Below are 18,944 nucleotides of genomic sequence, written 5' to 3' on the forward strand. Positions count from 1 at the left end.
TCTTGTGTACGAGAGATCTCGCTTTATGGGGTAGTTTTTGATGCATATTTCGAATTTCTTGCTAACAGGTACAGCAACAGACATCTTCTATGGGCTTCTTAAAGGTCGTAGTAGGTACGTGACCATAAATGAACCACATAGACCCTCTATTTTTAGGGAACGTGCCGTTTACGCTTATTCTTAACGCTTATTCAAATTCAAGTATCAAAGCAATCTGATAAGTTTTTTGGTCACTGTGACATCATAAAAGAAGAAGAAAGTCACTGACCTAACATTGATGGCAGTGAAATTTTGCTCAGAACAGGTATTTAGATTCCAGACGGTCGCATGACGAGGCATGGGGACACTTCGGATACCATTACTGATTTTCACATTGGTTGACCTTTATTGACCCAAAGGTTATGATCTACAGATCTCAAGTTTTTACACAAGTGAGCTCACATACAGATAAATCCATTCTGTGAATGTCGTCTTTCTAGCTCTCTTAGTCTTTGAGATCTCAGCGGAGTCAAATTGCCCCTCGCTCTAACGAATGGTATTCAAGCGGCCACCCAAGCGCGCAGCAGTGAACTCGCGAGATGACCACCGGCGCGCAGTAACGAACGCCCGAGACGGCCACGGCATTGACAAAGACAAAGAGGTAAAAGAGGTAAAGGACAAAGAGGTGAGAGGTAAAAAAAATCAAGACAAAGAGGTAAAAAGGGAGAGAGGAATCTGATGACATACGTGGGTTAGGCCGATGAGGATGCTGTTACACTTCTTGATCATGGCAGCTACGCCATGGCCCTGCGAGAGGTTTGTCGAAAAGCGCACTCATATTGTGAACAAAGGGTTTCCCACGCACGATGTCCTCGCGGAATTTCGCCGGATGCGACATCGGCAAAAAGCTGGAGCAGGAGAGTGCCCAGCAAGGAACGTTGGGATACACCAATGGGATTGGACGGGGCTAGGATAACTGCCGTTGCTGCGTCCATCAGCTGTTTCCAAAGACTGAGTAAGGTCACTGGGGTGAAAACAGAACCATGAGTTGGATCCATTTGTGTTCGGTGTTTGTTAAAGGAAGTGTTCCACATTTGCATGGGGGTTTGAACTCAGAAAGCGATCTCGAAGACCTTTCGGTGCTGTTCACAATCCCGCCCTTCAAGACCTAATCCCCCGCTAGTTTCTGAGCTAATCGCCCGCGAAAATGGGAATGTACATCGGGGAGAGCATTTCAAATCCACCTCAGCATTCATGACGCTATAAGTATGTCATTCAAATCCTGCCATTCCATGGATTTTGCGACGATCATGGGCAAGACAAATATCATTGTCGAGGCGTTCATATCTGGCGTTCGTGAGCGCGATTTCCAGATATAATAACCGTTAATTGGCTCTAAATCTATGTTGTGTAAGGTACGATGATGTAATCAAACAATGACGCATCGAGGAGCATATTTACTAAACAGATCATGTTGCTGTCTAAAGCAGTCTTTTCCACTTAAAAATGAATAAATAGCTAGAAGTGCACTTGTATCATCATATTTGATGCTTCATTCAATATTTTCCAATGTCATACGTTCCTTTTACGGAGCTTCGCATAGCTCATCGCGTGGAATCATTGGGTCACATCAATAAGAATGGCTTAAGGGACGCATTCAAATGCGATAAGGAGCACTGTTTCTGCAGAGACGACAGTGGAACACTTATGGGAAGAAAAGAAAATGTGCTTGGCAAACATGTAGGAGTAGCGTTGGCGCTGGACCACTTTATCTGCAAGCTTGAGGAAAGCCGGAACAATAGCAGTGGGTTCAGAGCTGCCGACTTCAGAGCGGTCGGCGTTTTATGGACTGAATTCACAAGGGAGAGCTTCCAAGACGCGATACATTCGAACGCTGTGCACGATATGTTAGTGATGAGTGATAGGTTTCCGGAGAATCTGCCATCGGAGGCCTGCAGGACCGCTCAAACCACTGGCCTGGAAAACATGTTGCACCCTACTTTACGGATTGACACAGACGTGAAATCGACCATGTATGAATTGAATGGCGATAACTACACGCATTATGGCTATTTTTGCATCGCATTAGATCAACTATCGTCTTCTTTACAAAACCTCTGCAGTGACTTAAGTCATGTTCTGATACAATTACAATGCTGAAGGAATCACGTTTTACCATACCGCTAATGTGCTCACCGTACTGGTCATTGAACTGAGTTCAGTGATTCACAAACCGCTGTTTAAGATATATATTGTGCGAGCCATCTTTAATCTAAGCGATGATGCCAAGTCAAAGGCCCGAAAACTAGAGCAATGCGTCAAAAAGCTCGTCAATGCTGAGTCAGCAATTACTTTTAATCCAACATATACATATGTATATATATATATATATATATATATATATATATATATATGCATATATATATATATGCATATATATGCTGTCAACCTTTGCACACACTATATATATATATATATATATATATATATATATATATATATATAGGTAGATAGATAGATAGATATAGGCAGGTCGAGGTCAGGTCATGGATGTCAGGGAAGGGCATTTGCAGGGAATCGTTCAATGTGATGCAACAACGGGTTGTTAGACGAATCCAACATGTCTGAGGTAGTTCCTTAGGCAGCAAACCAGTTGAGTTTAGAATTCAACCAATTACATTGACATAGAGTCGAGTGTGAAGGTCAAAAGGAGGTCAAAACTGCCCTGCTTTTTACTCGAGTGCTTGGCCTTAACGGGGTGGTTTCTGGCGCTTGTTTCACAATTAGTAATGACAGGGGCCGCAACAGACATGCACTATGCACTTTTTAAAGGTCAGAGTAGGTCACTGACCTTAAATGACCCATGTAAGTATGTTGTTTTTAGAAACATACTACCCAGCGTAATTCCTGATGGTTATTCTAATCGCAGAATAGGAGCGATCTCGTAAGGTTTGATCACCTTGACCTTTTAAAGGTGAAACAAGGTTGAAAAACCACATTGAAATTTGGCTTTGAGCAGGGATGTAGCTTCACGGCGGTTGCCTAGGGAGGTCTGGGAGCACTTGAGACATCAATCTAGACTTTTACCTTTCTGACCTTATTTACCACAAAGGTTAAGACCCAGGAATCTCGAATTTCGACACAATTGGTTCACGTATAGGGCAATCTACTCTGTTAGTTAGTGTTTCTGGCTATATCAGTTTCCGAGATCTCAGGAGGTCAAACTGACCCCTTCCCCCGCTTGAGCGAAGGGCATTCGAGCGGCCACCTGCACGTTTGTTAATGTGGAGCTCATCCACTGGCATATGTTCTCCCAAGAACTGAGTGGTCAATTCCAAGAGGTCATGGCGGTCAGTTTTAAACCTGCACGCGCTTTTTAGGTCACACATAATGGTATGTGCAAATCTCCGGGGCCCATGGGAATGTGGGGAAATTATGTATCATTTGGCTGTCTGTGGAGCAGGGCCGGTCTTGGTGGGAAAAACATGCGAATGCTGATGGCCATCATGTGCAACACTTCGCCGCCGCTTGCGCTGCAATGGCTGACACAACAAGGCAAGAGCCACGCACAGTTTGAAGAACAGTTGCTTTTTGACTTGCGTTTGTTGTATGGCGGAGTCGCGCTGACCAGGTGATCCCCTTCGGCGTGCCATTCTGGACGGCGTTGGAAAATAAGAGATGACCCGTTTAGCTGACGAAATGAAGCAGATGGAACACATGCGATTCCCATGCTACGTAATACTGCAATGCTTTCAACGCCAAAAAAAACAGGACTACTTTGCAAAGGTGGAGAACACCTTTGACATCCATGACAGCGTGTTTCTTTTTCACACGGAAGAATCGGCTGTGCCGCGCGATCCTGAATGTCAGGAAACCGCACCAACGTATAACTCTTGGGCTGGGCACTACTTACACGAATCTAAATCCCTAGTCACTGCCCTCCCATTCTCCCGCATGATACGTGACTCTAGTGCAGCATATTGCACAACCCGTGCTCATCGAAGACTCGCGCACCACACCGCTCCAGCAAAAACCCAATAAAACTCCGCGAAACGGCCCGGTTAGTTCCGCCGGTAGCGCCCTAATTGGAAGCGCGCCCGCTATCACCTGATCGCAGCTTTCATCTGGCGGTGACTGCGGACGGGGCGCCGCTTCTCCACTACGCACGCCGCGCGCGGGAGGAGGGAGGGGGGGGGGGGGCAGGGGCAGCAGGTAGCGGCCCCCACGCCGCCTTTCTCGGCGGCGCCGAAGGGCGTGTCGTTTCCGTTGCATCAGCTGCCATCCCAGCTGACCGCGGCCGGCCGGCGGCGGCGGCGCAGGTCCGCTGCGGTCGGCGCAGGCTCCACAGTCGCGGTCAGCCGACTGGGCGGTGGCGGGTACGCTTGGAAACAGGCACACAGGATCACCGCTCGGTGGGGGCGGTCCTCGCTACCACTGAAGCGCAGTGTACGCTGGACGCGTGCTTCCAGAAGTACGGACCAATCTGTATGGCACTCATTGCGCCGGAGTGGGTGTCGAACCAATCCGGCGCACCTGGAAATTGATTCCCACATGGGTTGAAAAATTCATTTTCACTCGACACCCTTACCGGCTTTTGAGTGGGAATTAAATTACGCGTGTATGGCGCTGCAACTGGATGACATTACTTCGCTGAGGCAGGTGCAGTCGACTCTAAACACAGCAATCATTGAACCAATATTCGTCACATAATTTCCAATCGATGGCAAGGTTGCGGTTTCATCACTGATTTCGAAAGTGATCGCATCACACCAGCATCCTCACCTTCAAAAACCGCAGAGAACCCTTCTAGCGTTGTAACAAAGGTCGAACTCGACAGCCGCTTGCTAAATTCTCTCGAAGCTTTTACCAATCGAAAGGGAACGTTTGATTGTATCTATTCTCCCGAACCTAGTTACTTCATGTCACTATCTCGACCTCCAAAAGTCGTATGCATAACGTGATACATTCCAACCAGGTCTGAGCTCGGAGACCGGAGAGCCGATTATCTGGCCACCTGTACTGAAAAGTGCCACACGGTGAAATATGCTGACTCCTTTCGGTTTTACTTCCACCAATATGAGCGCAGACTACCCATTTTTCTCACATAAATAAGACAGTAGTATAAGCCTTATCCATCGAAAATACCAGGAGAACAGAAATATAGTTAGATTGATATTTCGGCAACATGCCTTTCTCGAAACAATACCAGAAATGAGTTCAAAGTTGCCTGTCGATGATCGTACTCTATTTTTCATGCTTTTTTAAAGAGCAAGCCACAGTTTTTACAGCACACCAACATTCAGAGAACTAAACAAAGAGTGATTGCCAGCCATTACCAAGATACAGTGCCCATCTAAGAATCACAATGCCCGGACATACGTGTGCATGCAAACGAATTTAAGCAAAAAGGCATCACGCATAACGCTTCATACGAACTGCAAGCGAGCAATAGTCTGCAAGTCTTATCAAAATTCGGCAGCCAAATCTTAATATACAGAGCTCATCATGGCCAATCATGCGAAGGTGATATGTGGCTTTATGTGTGATGTGTTCTAGTTTAAAATCGTTTACATGTGTGAGTGATGCCTGACGTGCGATGTGCGGTGCCTGTTCAATTGAAATCGTTTGGATGTATAATTGGTGCGCGATGTGTGATGCCTGTTTACTTCAACTCGCTTGCATGTTCAAACGAAGCGTGATGGGTAATGCTTATTTCCTTGAGTTCATTGGCATGTACACGTATGTCCGGGCATTGTAACTTCTTAGATAGTCACTGTATATTGGTTATAGCTGGCAATCGCTCTTTGGTTAATCCCCTGAATGTTGGTGTCCTGTAAAAACTGTCTTGCTCTTTCAAAAAAAGTCGAGTAGGATCATCGGCAGGCAATTTTGAATTCACTTCTGCCATTGTTTCAAGAAGGGCATGCTGCCGGAATATCAACCTAACTATATCTCCATTCTCCTGGGTTTTCCGAAAACTAAGGCTAATACTACTGTGTGATAGTATGATATATATATATATATATATATATATATATATACATGTGTGTGTGTGTGTGTGTGTGTGTGTGTGTGTGTGTGTGTGTGTGTGTGTGTGTGTGTGTGTGTGTGTGTGTGTGTGTGTGTGTGTGTGTGTGTGTGTGTGTGTGTGTGTGTGTGTGTGTGTGTGTGTGTGTGTGTGTGTGTGTGTGTGTGTGTGTGTGTGTGTGTGTGTGTGTGTGTGTGTGTGTGTGTGTGTGTGTGTGTGTGTGTGTGTGTGTGTGTGTGTGTGTGTGTGTGTGTGTGTGTGTGTGTGTGTGTGTGTGATAATATATATAAACATAATATCTGTGTGACTAATGCTCCTCGCTAATCCATTAAAAAACTTATCTCATATAAGTTTGAGTCAAAGTCAGACAACGAGTCCTGCTGTCCAGAGTCAGGATCCGAGTCTGAGTCCGAGGCTTCAGTTGTGTACTGAGTGACTGCTAGTTCGAGTTTGATTCATCTGCAATAGCAGGCAATTAACTTCAGTCCAAGTCACAATAGGTCATTGGCACGAGTTGGAGTGCGACACAGACTCATGCGGGTTATAGAAGTGTATGGAGAGCCGTTTCACAGAGTCACCCGGGATAGAATGTGATCTCGGAGTCACGACTTCTGTTTGACGCGTCTCCGACATATTGCTCATTGAATGTTCAGCTGTTTGACGGAATTTGGCATTTAAATAAATTCGGTGGCATTTCAAGTTACGGTGAAAAATCATGTTGTCTTAAAATGACACCGTCATTCATAATAGATCGCATGAATATAAAATGCATCGTTATTCATAATAGATCCCACGAGTATAAATATAAATAGATCAGATGATATCGCATTATAGTTCGTTTCTACGGAGCATTTCGGATATTTCGTTAAATTTGTATATCGACTGAGGATTTTTCGGCATTTATCATTATCATGGCGCTTGAGTGTCTCCAGGCTGAGGTTGAGTCCTTGAGTCCTGAGTGCTCCAAAATGTTGTCAAGTTCCTACTAAAACTAGTAAAGTCCTCTGGGAATTTGGCGAAAATTGATCAAATTATATTGACAGTCCCATAGGGCCCCTGACCGATGCCTTGATCGGTTATGAGCGGAATGTTTTTGCCCCTGCCGTCCAAGATGAGTGTTAGTGATGTGTACAGTAATGCACAATTAATAAACCTGTACCGAGTTTAAGTTATGCAAGTTTTTGAGTGCATTTGTGAGGAATATTACGTACATGCATTAGAAGGTAGTAAAAACCTTATTATTCGTAGAAAAAAACAGGAGATTGAAGATATAGATGCGTTGATATTTTGGCAGCATGCCTGCATCAAAAGGAACAGCAGAAGTAAATTCAAAATTTCATGCCAATGTTCCTGCCAAATTTTTCAGTTCTTTTTTTTTGCAACAGCGAACCACAGTTTTCGCCGGTCACCAACATTGAGGGAATTAAACAAGGAGCAATTGCTAACCATCCCCACGATACAGTGCATAAATAACTAGAAATAAGAGCACGCAAAAATACATGTATGCACAAACGAACTCAAGCAAACTGTTCGCTCGCTGTTGAAAACAAAACTCAAAAATCGAGTAAGATCATCGGCAGGCACTTTCGAATTTATTTCTGCTATCCCGTTCGAAACAGGCATGTTACCGAAATCTCAACGCATATATCTCTTTATCTTCCAAGTCTCTCTACGAGGAATGAGGCTATTGTTACTGTCTTATTTATGTACCGAGTTAGGAATAAATCATGCAACCATCACGGCTTTATGGAAATACATCCTCTGAAAGCATCGATACTTAAGTGCTATTTGACGTCTGTGAGCCTCAGGAAAGGGGAAATATTGGAAAGAGTCCGTTGAAAAAATGTTGAAAAGAACCTGCTCTTTATTCTTCATTCTTTTCCGCCAGAAAACGACACATGCACCACTATTTTGTGAAAGGTTCTGTCCTGGTGCACCATGCTGGTGCATTGTGACACTGATGTCTACTCAGCGCGCTGGGCGTCACCCCGATCACGTGGTACATTACATCTGGTGCTCAGGTAACTTGTGTGTACTGCATCCAACCTTGGGAGCAAAAAGACTGGTTTCAATAAATATTATTTTGGCTGTGTTGTTCGAACTGTAATCTGGATATTTTTGTTCAAATTCCTCTATGAATGAGGAATGCATTCCTCAATATCCACAGCGTTGAATTTTAGCTCACTCCAGCTGTCTGATGGCGGGTTGCAGATATTTCTAAGATACCTGTCAGTTGCAACCAGATTTCACGTTTGGTTGTTTTTCCATGAACGAAACATTAGGTTTTGAATTGCATCTTAGCCAGCCTTCGTGGCCCTCAGACACGGTTCCATTATTACCCTGTAGATGCAAATCTGTTTTGACAAACAAATGCAGCATTTCCAGTGAAACAAATGCGCCTAATTTGTCATGGTAAGCATCAAACAACTTATTATGTTTCGATTTGTGTCTTAGCCAAACTCTGTGGCCTTCAGGCACGCTCCACCGCCCTGTTGATGCAAATCAGACGCGGTCGCAGTCCACCTTAATAGCATTAACAGCGTTCCGATACTGAGCTGCGTCAGGCTGCATTGCCGGCTCGTCGTCATTCGCGTCTTCGGGTTGCTTAATCTTTCCTCTACGCCGCCATTAAAGCTCCTTCGAGTTGCGATGCTGCCATACAAAAGGTATCGCTATCAGCACGAGGCTGCTGGCATTAGTCGATGCTCGCTCTCTCTCTCTCTCTCTCTCTCTCTCTCTCTCTCTCCTCTCTCTCTCTCTCTCTCTCTCTCTCTCTCTCTCTCTCTCTCTCTCTCTCTCTCTCTCTCTCTCTCTCTCTCTCTCTCTCTCTCTCTCTCTCTCTCTCTCTCTCTCTCTCTCTCTCTCTCTCTCTCTCCTCTCTCTCTCTCTCTCTCTCTCTCTCTCTCTCTCTCTCTCTCTCTCTCTCTCTCTCTCTCTCTCTCTCTCTCTCTCTCTCTCTCTCTCTCTCTCTCTCTTGCGTTCTGTTCTAATTCGGCCGCCTCTTAAAGCTCTTCGACGCGCACCAAGTTCTTTTTTTAAACCACGACCAAGTTCCACCGTAAACCTAGCATCCATTGGACGACTTATGGCGTGGCTAAACATGCGACCATTGCGAAAACTTTGTTAATCCTACGCTGCCTGACTGACTGTTTCGTGAATTACCTGGAATTTCCAGTCAGCTGATGTAACTGTAGGGATCTTGCCAAACGTCCGCTATTTATTGATGTTACCTGAAACACCTGGAGGTTCCTCGATACTTACGCCTGATTTCGTTAAAGAGATGAGCCACACCACCAGGAGTTCGAAACGTCACACACACTACTTTCGAGATAATTTGTAATATATCATCCTCCTGCTTTATATATGCTTCATTCTTCGCCTGATGAATCTGTCCCGACTCAGACTCAAAACGCACTCAGAAGATCCATACAGGATAATTGCTTTGATAGTGTTGCAGCTATATCATGATGTGCTCAGTTGGTCCCCACCAAGCTATCATACCATACTATATGTGGCGTATATATTTCTGTTTGCTCGGACCCACCGACAACTGAACGCCAACTCCTGCTCACAATAAATAAATCCGAGGGAAACATACCAACACGCATCAGACATTTCGTTGACTCTGGAGGCAATTCGTCTATACCCAGGTTGAAGCGCAATTGTTCCTGCAGCCCCTCCGACCGTGGTGACCGTCGAATCGCAGAATTCAATTTGTCAAACGTGCCTTACTCCCCCAATTCGTCTAGTGAGGTAAGAGACCAGTGACAACATGCTTTGACGCCATGGGAGATGGACATGCAAGCACCTTCACCTGCACGCTTCGAAGTAGGAAAACAATAGCCACCCCGTAATGTGCAACACGTCTTGATACCCGGCGAATGGATCACAAAGCACATCAACACATCGCTTGCACCAGTTCGCTGCCAAATTGAGCAACTCGCCCAGCATCCTAGCGACGGCCTTCCGCGAATCAATTCAGATCACGTTTGCGATGAACGCATCAATTAGTGGTGTGTCTTGCAACGCGGCACAGTTCGTCGGCCTAACCGCTCGTTTACGCCGGTGACCGCGTTGTGCCGGTCAAAACCGCCCGGGGGTAGGTCAGACGTCCCTCCTCGCGCCGCCGCCCGTGCCGAAAGTGCACGAGTAAGAGTAAAAGTATAAAACGCCGGGGCGCTGGCAGCATGGCACCGTGTCACCCAGCGACTACAGCGGCGAGAACATGTGGAAGGTACAGCAGGTCGCCGTCGCCGAGCGCGGTGGTGCCGGCGGTGCTGGTGCTGGTGCGGTGGTGCTGGTGCTGGTGCTGCTGGGGTCGGCGGAGCGTAGCGTGGCGTCTGCTGCGAGCCACCTGCTAGGAGCCAGGTTTGGTTGGATGTGTTTGGCCGCGAACTACCGTTGGGGAAAGCTACTTTGCTGAGCATAATGCTGCGTGGAGGTAGCGGAGTTTTCGAGGAGCGGTGCCATTGCCTTTGACTGCACAGCGAGTTAGTGTCATAATGCGTCGACTCTCTTAATTCACGAAGTTGTAATGAGCTGTGACAGCACCTCTGTCAAACAGTTTTTCGTGTATGTCCCTATCTCTTAGCTATATACGATCCATTGGCGATGTGCCTCTCTAAACATGAAATAGTATTATAAGGTTCCAGTTCAGCAGGGCAAAAAACTACGGGGGCATGTTTATGACGATATCGGCCAAATTACAACAATGTAACGACTCTGGATGCTAGAAAATTGGCAGATTTGTTCCAAAAGGGGGAAAGCGTGTAAGTCACCTACCCACTCAAGAAACCTTACGTGATATCTGTAAGATCTGTCTCCGAACGAAAGTTGCTATGGCTCAAGCAGGTGTGAAGTTTGCTCTCAACCTTCTCTCCGTTTAGGCGACAGAGGTAATGCGCTTCGACAAGCTCTCTTCAAATTATTTCTCTTTAGGTGTCGTGTAACTCCCCACTATTCTAACTGAAGACATCGCGTGCACGATTTGACCAGGGTGTGACACACGCTTTTCTCATTTGAGACGACGAAATTGGCGCAGTTGGTGGCGCGCCGGGCTTGTTACCCAGCGGTCCGCGGCTCGACCCGGTGAGAAAGCGAGGTGGATGGGGAGATGGCAGAAAGCAAGCAGACGAGGCCGCGGCAACATTCGTGAAGCCATCAGTCGTTAAGCGATCGAACTGTTAAGTTTCAGTACTTGCCGGTGGACTATTTCTTGGACACTTCCAATCGATGGTGTCTGTTTCCCACGGCGCCGCTGGAGCCTGTTGAGCCTATGACGGCAGCTGCCCCCCGCGGGCATGACGCGCCACTCGGCTCCGACTCCGGCTCTGGCTTCGGGCACGGCTGGGCGGAGGCACGGTCTGCCAGCCAGCGCGGAAGTCGTGACGATATCCAGGATGTATCTATCTTGGCTCGCCAAGCGTTGCGTTGCGCTCACTTTCACTGCTTCGTGAATCAGGGATCAAGTACCATGGAAGTGCCTCGCGATGACGAGGGGAGGCGATGAGGGGAGGGGACTGAACCGCTTGGTCTGTTCCCAAGCAACATCTCGGGCCTGATTTAGGTGTGTATGGACACTTACTACGAGTGTCGCCCCCTTCCATGCTCCCCACGCATGCTGTCGAAGCATTTTGTGTTGGCAACGACTATACTATCTTCGTCTTGCTGATACTCGCGGTTGCTGCGCGGCGGTTTGTGGGTAAAGTACTAGTAAAGTGAGTGAAGTAAAGTCTTTGTTTTAGCATTACTTTAAGATGCATCAATGTAAGCAGCCAGCCAGACAAACCCGCCCGGAGGATGCTGAGCTTTTCTTGATATTCTCGGTTCGAGAGACTTCCACGAGTATCGTCGCAACATGCACACAACCGGTCATGCGTGCCAATGGGTATCTTAAACACGCAACAGGCAAACGATGCTCAATTCTACCCCTTAAAACTGCATGGAACTTTGCATAGCATTGTGTTGACATCGTAGCATGGTTGACATGTTAGTATATGTTTGCTCTTTTTCTAGCAGCCCATGTTTTTCATTTAACCTAACGGGTGGCTGTAATTCATAGACTATTTTGTGATCGTTTCAGCTGCTTATAGTCTACCTGGCCGCGGGGGCGATGGCCCAGTCGCGGACAAACGGCACACACCTGCAATTGCTTCGGCGGAGGCGGCAACAGTACTCCGCCCCAGCTCCTGCCCCTCAACCGAGCTATGCCCCAGCTCCTGCTACCCAGCCAAGCTACGCCCCAGCCCCCTCCCCTCAGCCGAGCTACGCCCCATCTCCAGCTCCTCAACCGAGCTACGCCCCACCCCCCTCTCCTCAGCCGAGCTACGCCCCAGATCCTGCTCCGCAGCCGAGCTACTCGCCAGCTCCTGCTCCCCAACCGAGCTACGCACCATCCTCGTCCCCTCCGCCGAGCTACGCCCCAGCTCCTGCTCCCCAGCCAAGCTACGCCCCAGCTCCTGCTACTCAGCCGCGTTTTTCCCCAGCCCCCGCTCCTGAGCCGAGCTACGCTCCAGCGGCTGAGGTAGACTACGATGAGCCTGTGGAATACAACGCCGCGGCATACAGTGATGTAAGTGACTTGACGCATGCCAGCTCGACAAGCATCGGTTGGACAACTATGGTGGTAGGAATGATGAGTGCGCACAAAGATCAGACAGGCTTGTACAGGACTTAGAAAGTCGATAATATGCTGACCTAATAAATTGCATCGCAGAAGCTTAAAATGTTGCATTTGAAAGTGTAATTTTGTACGATTTTTCCATTGTGTAAGCACCCTGCGCTTTATTGTGGTTCATCATTCAGTTTTAACATAATTGCACGAATTTCGAGTTGAGAATTAAGTCCAGATACCTGTGTTGGTCTAATTTGTTTGCCTGGGTCGTTCCAAGGAGCCAGCCAAATACGACTTCCAATGGGGAGTGAAGGACGACTACGGTAACGACTACGGCCACAAGGAGTCCAGGGATGGAAACAAGGTGCAGGGCACCTACTACGTCCAGCTGCCCGACACCAGGAAGCAGACCGTCAACTACCACGTGGACGGTCAGAGCGGCTTCATCGCGGATGTGCAGTACGAAGGTGAGGCGCAGTACCCGCAAGCGAGCGGAGGAAAGGGCTACCAGGCCGGGCCGGCCGCTGGAACGGCGTCCAATGACCAGGCGCGCTACCAGCCGGCTCCTCAGCAGCAGAGATATGAACCGGCTCCGCAGCAGCAGCAGCAGCAGCAGCAGCAGAGCTATGGACCGGCTCCGCAGCAGCAGCAGCAGCAGAGCTATGGACCGGCTCCGCAGCAGCAGCAGCAGCAGAGCTATGAATCGGTTCCGCAGCAGCAGCAGAGCTACCAGCCGGCTTCCCAGCAGCAGCAGCAGCAGCAGAACTACGAACCGGCTCCGCAGCAGCAGCAGCAGCAGCAGCAGAACTACGGGCCGGCTCCGCAGCAGCAGCAGCAGCAGCAGGAAAACTATGGACCGGCTCCGCAGCAGCAGCAACAGCAGCAGAACTATGAACCGGCTCCGCAGCAGCAGCAGCAGCAGCAGCAGCAGAACTACCAGCCGGCTCCTCAGCTCCAGCAGCAGCAGCAGCGCTATGAACCCGCACCTCAGCCGCAGCAGCAGAGCTACGAATCTGCACCTCAGCCTCAGCAGCAGAGCTATGAGCCTGCTCCTCAGCCCCAGGAGCAGAATTACCAGCCTGGTCCCCAGCCTCAGCCACGACCGCAGCAGCAGCAGCAGCAGCAGCAGCAAGGCTATGAGCCTCCTCCCCAGCCTCAGCAGCAGCAGCAAGGCTATGAGCCTGCTCCCGAGCCGCAGCAGCAGGGCTACGAATCTCCCCCTCAAGCTCAGCAGCAGAGTTATGAGTCTGGTCCTCAGCCTCAGGAACAGAACTACCAACCTGGTCCCCGACCTCAGCCGCAGAACTTCCAGCCTGCTTTCGAACAGCAGCAGCAGCAGCAGGGTTATGAGCCTGCTCCCCAGCCGCAACAGCAGGGCTATGAGCCTGCTCCCCAGCCGCAACAGCAGGGCTATGAGGCTCCTTCTCAGCCGCAGCAGCAGAGCTACGAAGCTCCTTCCCAGCCGCAGCAGCAAAACTATCAGCCGGCTCCCCAGCAACAGCAGCAGCAGCAGGGCTATGGGCCTGATCCACAGCAAGAGCAGCAGCAGCAGGGGTATAGGCCTGGTCCCCAGCCTCAGCAGCAAAGCTTTGAACCTGCACCCCAGCCGCAGCAGCAGAGCTATGAAGCTGCTCCCCAGCCACAGCAGCAAAACTATCAACCTGCACCTCAGCAGCAGCAGCAGCAGCAACAACAGCAACAACAGCAGCAGAGCTATGGGTCTGCTCCCCAGCCCCCACAGCAGAGCTATGAGCCTGCTCCTCAGCCCCCACAGCAGAGCTATGAGCCTGCTCCTCAGCCCCAGCAACAGAGTTATGAACCTGCTCCCGAGCCGCAACAGCAGCAGCAAGACTATCAGCCTGCTTCACAGCAGCAGCAGCAGCAGCAGCAGGGTTATGAGCCTGCTCCCCAGCAGCAGCAACAGCAGCAGCCGCAGCAACAGGGCTACCAGCCTGCTCCTCAACAGCAGCAGCAGCAGGGCTACCAGTCTGGTCCGCCACCCTCTGCCCAGCCTCCGTCTGGACAAAGGTACAGCTTTCCGGAGGCCGAGAGAGGCTTCCAGCCAATCGAGGACAACAGCGGTTACGCGGCCCCGAAGCCGTCGTCACTGTTGTGAGCAGGCGGAGAGGCAGCGACAGCTTGGCGAGTGCGGTTGTGATGCCATACACACGAGCAGTGTTATGTTCGTCTAGTGGTTGAGGAAGGAGTCGCGGCGCTGTGTGAGTGCTATGTGCCTGTCGCTGTGCTGCCTCCGTTGTTTCAGTGTATTCTAAGTCACCGTGTTTGCCTTAAGCCAGGCCGGACGGGCGCCTCCGGCTTCCGGAGGGTGTCTAGTCCCTGGTGTCTTGTGGCGGTACTGTACCTAGATGACCTTTTGTCGTTGTTATTTTCGCCGATGGCTTACTCATGGGGCGCTGTGCTCTGCTGATCCTGAGAGAGTTACGCCCTGATACCCACTGCATTTATTTGATCGGTGAGGTGCTCAACGTAAAAGCTCAACGGCCGATATTCCTTCGAGATCCTGGGAATTTTAGGATTCGCCAGGGAACATGGTTAACGAGGCATGATGGTGCGTGCGTTATGTACGAGTACGCATTTGTCACGAATACATGTTTTTTATAAGATGTTTGCTGCATCCTGCCCCGGCTCAGTCGTAAGGGTACCTTCGTAAGGTACCTTCAATGGAAGTTGTGCGAACGTCACATTACTTACGGCCGACTGGGAAGCGCTGGATATACACCTCCCGATGTGCTAATGTGCGATGTTAAAAACTTTCTATTGGTTTGTTAAGCCTTCAGTGACACATTGAAGCAGACAAGTCAAAAGCTTTGCCGAATGTCGTCTTCTGTGAAGCATTATATTCTTATTTACTCACATAACTGCCTAATGTCTAGGTGTTGGTCGTCATAAAATAGCGCTGGAAACGCGCAAGACAAGCCAGATTTCAAGGTTTTCAAATGCTTCGCTCACTTTGAAACATTCCCAGCAGTCTCGCGCCAGCTTCTCCACCACCCATAACCCGCAAGCTGCCGACTTCTCTAACGCGCGTGAGAACCCCTCAACCAACACCGCCCGTCACTTTGATCCACCAATAGTCCTTCAGCTGGTTAGTCACGTGACACGCATCAGCTGCCCGCTGGTGCGCGACGCCGCCGGTCTGACCGCTGACGACCACCAGCCTTTCTCGCGCCGGCGGGAAGCCTCGGTCGCGAGGTTCGAGTGAGAGCGCGCCGGGCTAGAGCCGCAGAGGGGCGGTGCGATCAGTCTGTCGGTTGCGCGCCTGTCGATGATGGATCGGTGACAGAGATGCCACGCCGTGGAGGTGCGTCTGCGGGCTGGGGGATACGCAATGGGTCGGTGGAGACGGAGGGCGCCGGTGACTTGCTCAAACATAAGGTATGCGGAGGATGATAGTGATTCATTTATCACTATCATCATGCGGAGGGATGAGCCCTTGGCGGTTGAATACAGAAATGGTTCATGGGTTCACATTGCACGGGATTTCCACCTCGGACACCGGAGTCTGAACATGCCCAAAGGTGGTCTCTGTTATCTATTGTTCCTGTTGACAAAAAGGAATGACAGTAACATGAAATAAGCACGTAATTGTTTTGCGGTGCCCGGGATAGAATGTGATTTCGGAGTCACAACATCTGTTTCACGTGTCTCTGAAATCTGGCTCATTGAAAGTGCAAGTGTCTGACGGAATTTGGCATTCTGGCATGGCGCGGCATCTAGTAGGTGCGGATGCTCGATACAGCGCACGTGTTTGCAGATGCTCCTTTTGACCAGACCCGGCTCCAGCAGCGGGGAATGTGGCCTTGCGCAACTGTGGTTTGACATGGCAGATCATCGTGTAAGATAGCATTTTCCGAGACTTTTGTGGAGTAACAGGAAGCTCAGCGCGATATCAACAAGCACGCAGCACAAGATGACGCAACACGCCTGATGTAACCCCATGCGCCGCACTGAACGCACTAATCACCTGCATGGCGTAGTATCATCGACCGGCTGTGACGTCACATCCCGTCCAAACTGCAGACGAGACCAGACGGCTCTGGTCGGCTTAGCGAGGGCAGCACGCCCAACAGCTCAGCGGAATGTGCATGTTTGCACACGAGCTTGGCTTCTGCACAACGGTGGGTTCCTGGGGTGTGACCAACGCTACGCCGCTTCAACATCACCTGACCGGCGATGAGCGATTGATCAGGCTCACGTGAGTGACTGAAGCCGTGAGGTGGTGACCCAAAAGTCTGCGGAAGTAATCGAGCCGTTGCCCATCACATTTCCATGCGGACGATTTGGACCGGTGCCAGTGAAGGACAGATAGCTGATGTTGGAATACGCCCATTATTCACCTGCTGCATCAGATAGCATCGACATGGACTGAAGCTCCATTGGGACCATTCCAGTTCATAGGGTCCATTGACTGGGGTGGGTTCATGATGTACGCTCCCATCCGCGAGCTAGCACCACTCGGCTCGTCACGTGATAGGGTGACCTGGTCGCTGACAGGCTAGCCAATCGCAGCCAGTCTGGCCGCACCCAGTTGCCACGATGGCAGCAATCAGCTGGAACAACATATACGCCGCTCACCAAAGCGCACCTAAATCACCCCGTTCGCCCGGCCGTAACACCAAGAAGCTGTACCAAGTCTGACCTGGTATGACCGTCTGTGCGTCAACATCAGCATTGGAGCTTTCGATGCACCGAATGCGGCGCCTGCCAGGGCGATGTATAATTTTGCTCACTGCGAGAGCAAGGGCAAAAATGCTATGGTCGTACACACAAAAACAAAAATGCAACGCCCTTTTCTTCCGATACCTTCATGTCTGCATACTTTTCGGGTCCAGATACCACGCGACGCCAGCGCCTAGCGCACAGTACCACCTAGCGCACAGTACCACCTAGCGCACAGTACCACCTAGCGCACAGTACCATAATAAAGTGACTAATCGATCCGGTTGGAAGACGGAACAGTCCGTCCGAGAACGTGACGCACAGGGGTATGCATGAAACTACGGGCAATCTGGAATGCTGCCGCGAAGCCACTGGTTGGCCTTGACGATGATAAGCAAGAATGCTGGTAGATTGCATGTGTAGTTATGAGCGCGGAGTTTATCTAAACACCAATTCACAAACGGCAAATCGTGCCGTTTCGGCGGTGCAGCCCGACTAGAACCTGACCATCTTTCTAACAGTTGAATGCCTTTCCACATACTGTTTATCGTGTCTAACAATTTTGAGCGGGGAACAGATCGATTTTTTGCAAGTTTTGGTCCAATATTGTCAAGACAACTAGTTACAAATTATTTTGTCTGGCGTGATTTTCTGAAGTGCTCCAATGTGACCACAAACGAAACTTCCATTCGATCAGCAATGGCAACATAAAATTTGGTTATTTGAAAAACTATACAGCACAAACTGTAACTGGGCACTTATGTTTGCACCCCGCGCTCCTAACAACGCAGAATCAACACGATTGAACCGGAGAAAGAGAGGACGATCGTGATGACTTTAGTGTGGGTCACGTCAGTGTGGGTCTGGTCAGCAGGTCACCTGCCAACGAATAGAAATCATGCATTACCAGGCTTGAATTACCTTGAGGCGATGGAATGGCAGCCTGTGTACTGAAAACAGCCAGCCTTCAATATACCGGGAGCTACGGGTTCAATAGCGTTGTCAAACAAGCGTTGGTTATGCTGAGAAAATGTGACGTAATGCTGTATGTATCCACGATCTCAGATGAACAAGGCTTCGCGAAAAGTAAGGTTCAGAAAACCAGGTCATGTGAGAGGCAATGATGTATCTTGTGCCGGTATTTCCTGTAGAAATATATGATAATAATAAGTAATTTGAGCTCTCACGTTTGGACATTATGCCCAGATGTGAGGACTCAAGTTAAGCCTTGGTTGAGCCCTCACATCTGGATTATCACCTATCTGGATCAACTCCTATTAGGATATTGGAGCTCAACTGCTTCATTAGTTGGGTATTTTGCTGCTGACTAGCTACAGATTCGAAAATTTTCTACATTTCACGTGCCTTAGTACTCAGTCATATTGTTGTGCTTACCTTGCTCGCCCATGACCGTGAACATAGCTACGAAGCTACCAGCTGACCTCTCGATGACGGTCGGTGGGGTAGCCCCGCGATGGGACAGCCCCCGCGATGGGACAGCCCCCCCCCCCCCGCCTAAGACTCGTGCCCAGTACTCCGGGGCATCCTTAGCGCCAGACGGAATTTTTCGTGATGGTTAGCATATAGAATGGGTGAACGATTTCAAGCATCAGAATGAACGCTAGAACATAAAACAATGCCATT

General features: G+C 49.5%; 1 protein-coding gene across 1 annotated transcript; it reads left to right on the forward strand.

Moving 5' to 3' along the window:
- The first annotated feature begins 532 nt into the window (after positions 1–532).
- On the forward strand, positions 533–14,736 carry LOC119093439 (glutenin, high molecular weight subunit DX5-like). Its single transcript, XM_037216394.1, has 4 exons — positions 533–664; positions 12,447–12,578; positions 12,898–13,518; positions 13,729–14,736. Exons 1-4 carry the CDS (start codon positions 533–535, stop codon positions 14,734–14,736), a joined length of 1,893 nt encoding a protein of 630 aa, XP_037072289.1.
- The last annotated feature ends 4,208 nt before the right edge of the window (positions 14,737–18,944 follow it).

The sequence above is a fragment of the Pollicipes pollicipes genome, unplaced genomic scaffold (genome assembly GCF_011947565.3).
Source record: "Pollicipes pollicipes isolate AB1234 unplaced genomic scaffold, Ppol_2.1 Scaffold_4002;HRSCAF=4701_pilon_pilon_pilon, whole genome shotgun sequence".
Classification (NCBI taxonomy): domain Eukaryota; kingdom Metazoa; phylum Arthropoda; class Thecostraca; order Pollicipedomorpha; family Pollicipedidae; genus Pollicipes; species Pollicipes pollicipes.

Excerpts from the sequence above, each read along its gene's own strand:
- LOC119093439 (XM_037216394.1), top strand. The coding sequence starts at position 533 with ATGGTATTCAAGCGGCCACCCAAGCGCGCAGCAGTGAACTCGCGAGAT. Across the intron at positions 665-12,446 it reads AAGAGGTAAAGGACAAAGAG|CCAAGCTACGCCCCAGCTCC; the intron begins GTGAGAGGTAAA and ends CCTGCTCCCCAG. Across the intron at positions 12,579-12,897 it reads ACGCCGCGGCATACAGTGAT|GAGCCAGCCAAATACGACTT; the intron begins GTAAGTGACTTG and ends GGTCGTTCCAAG.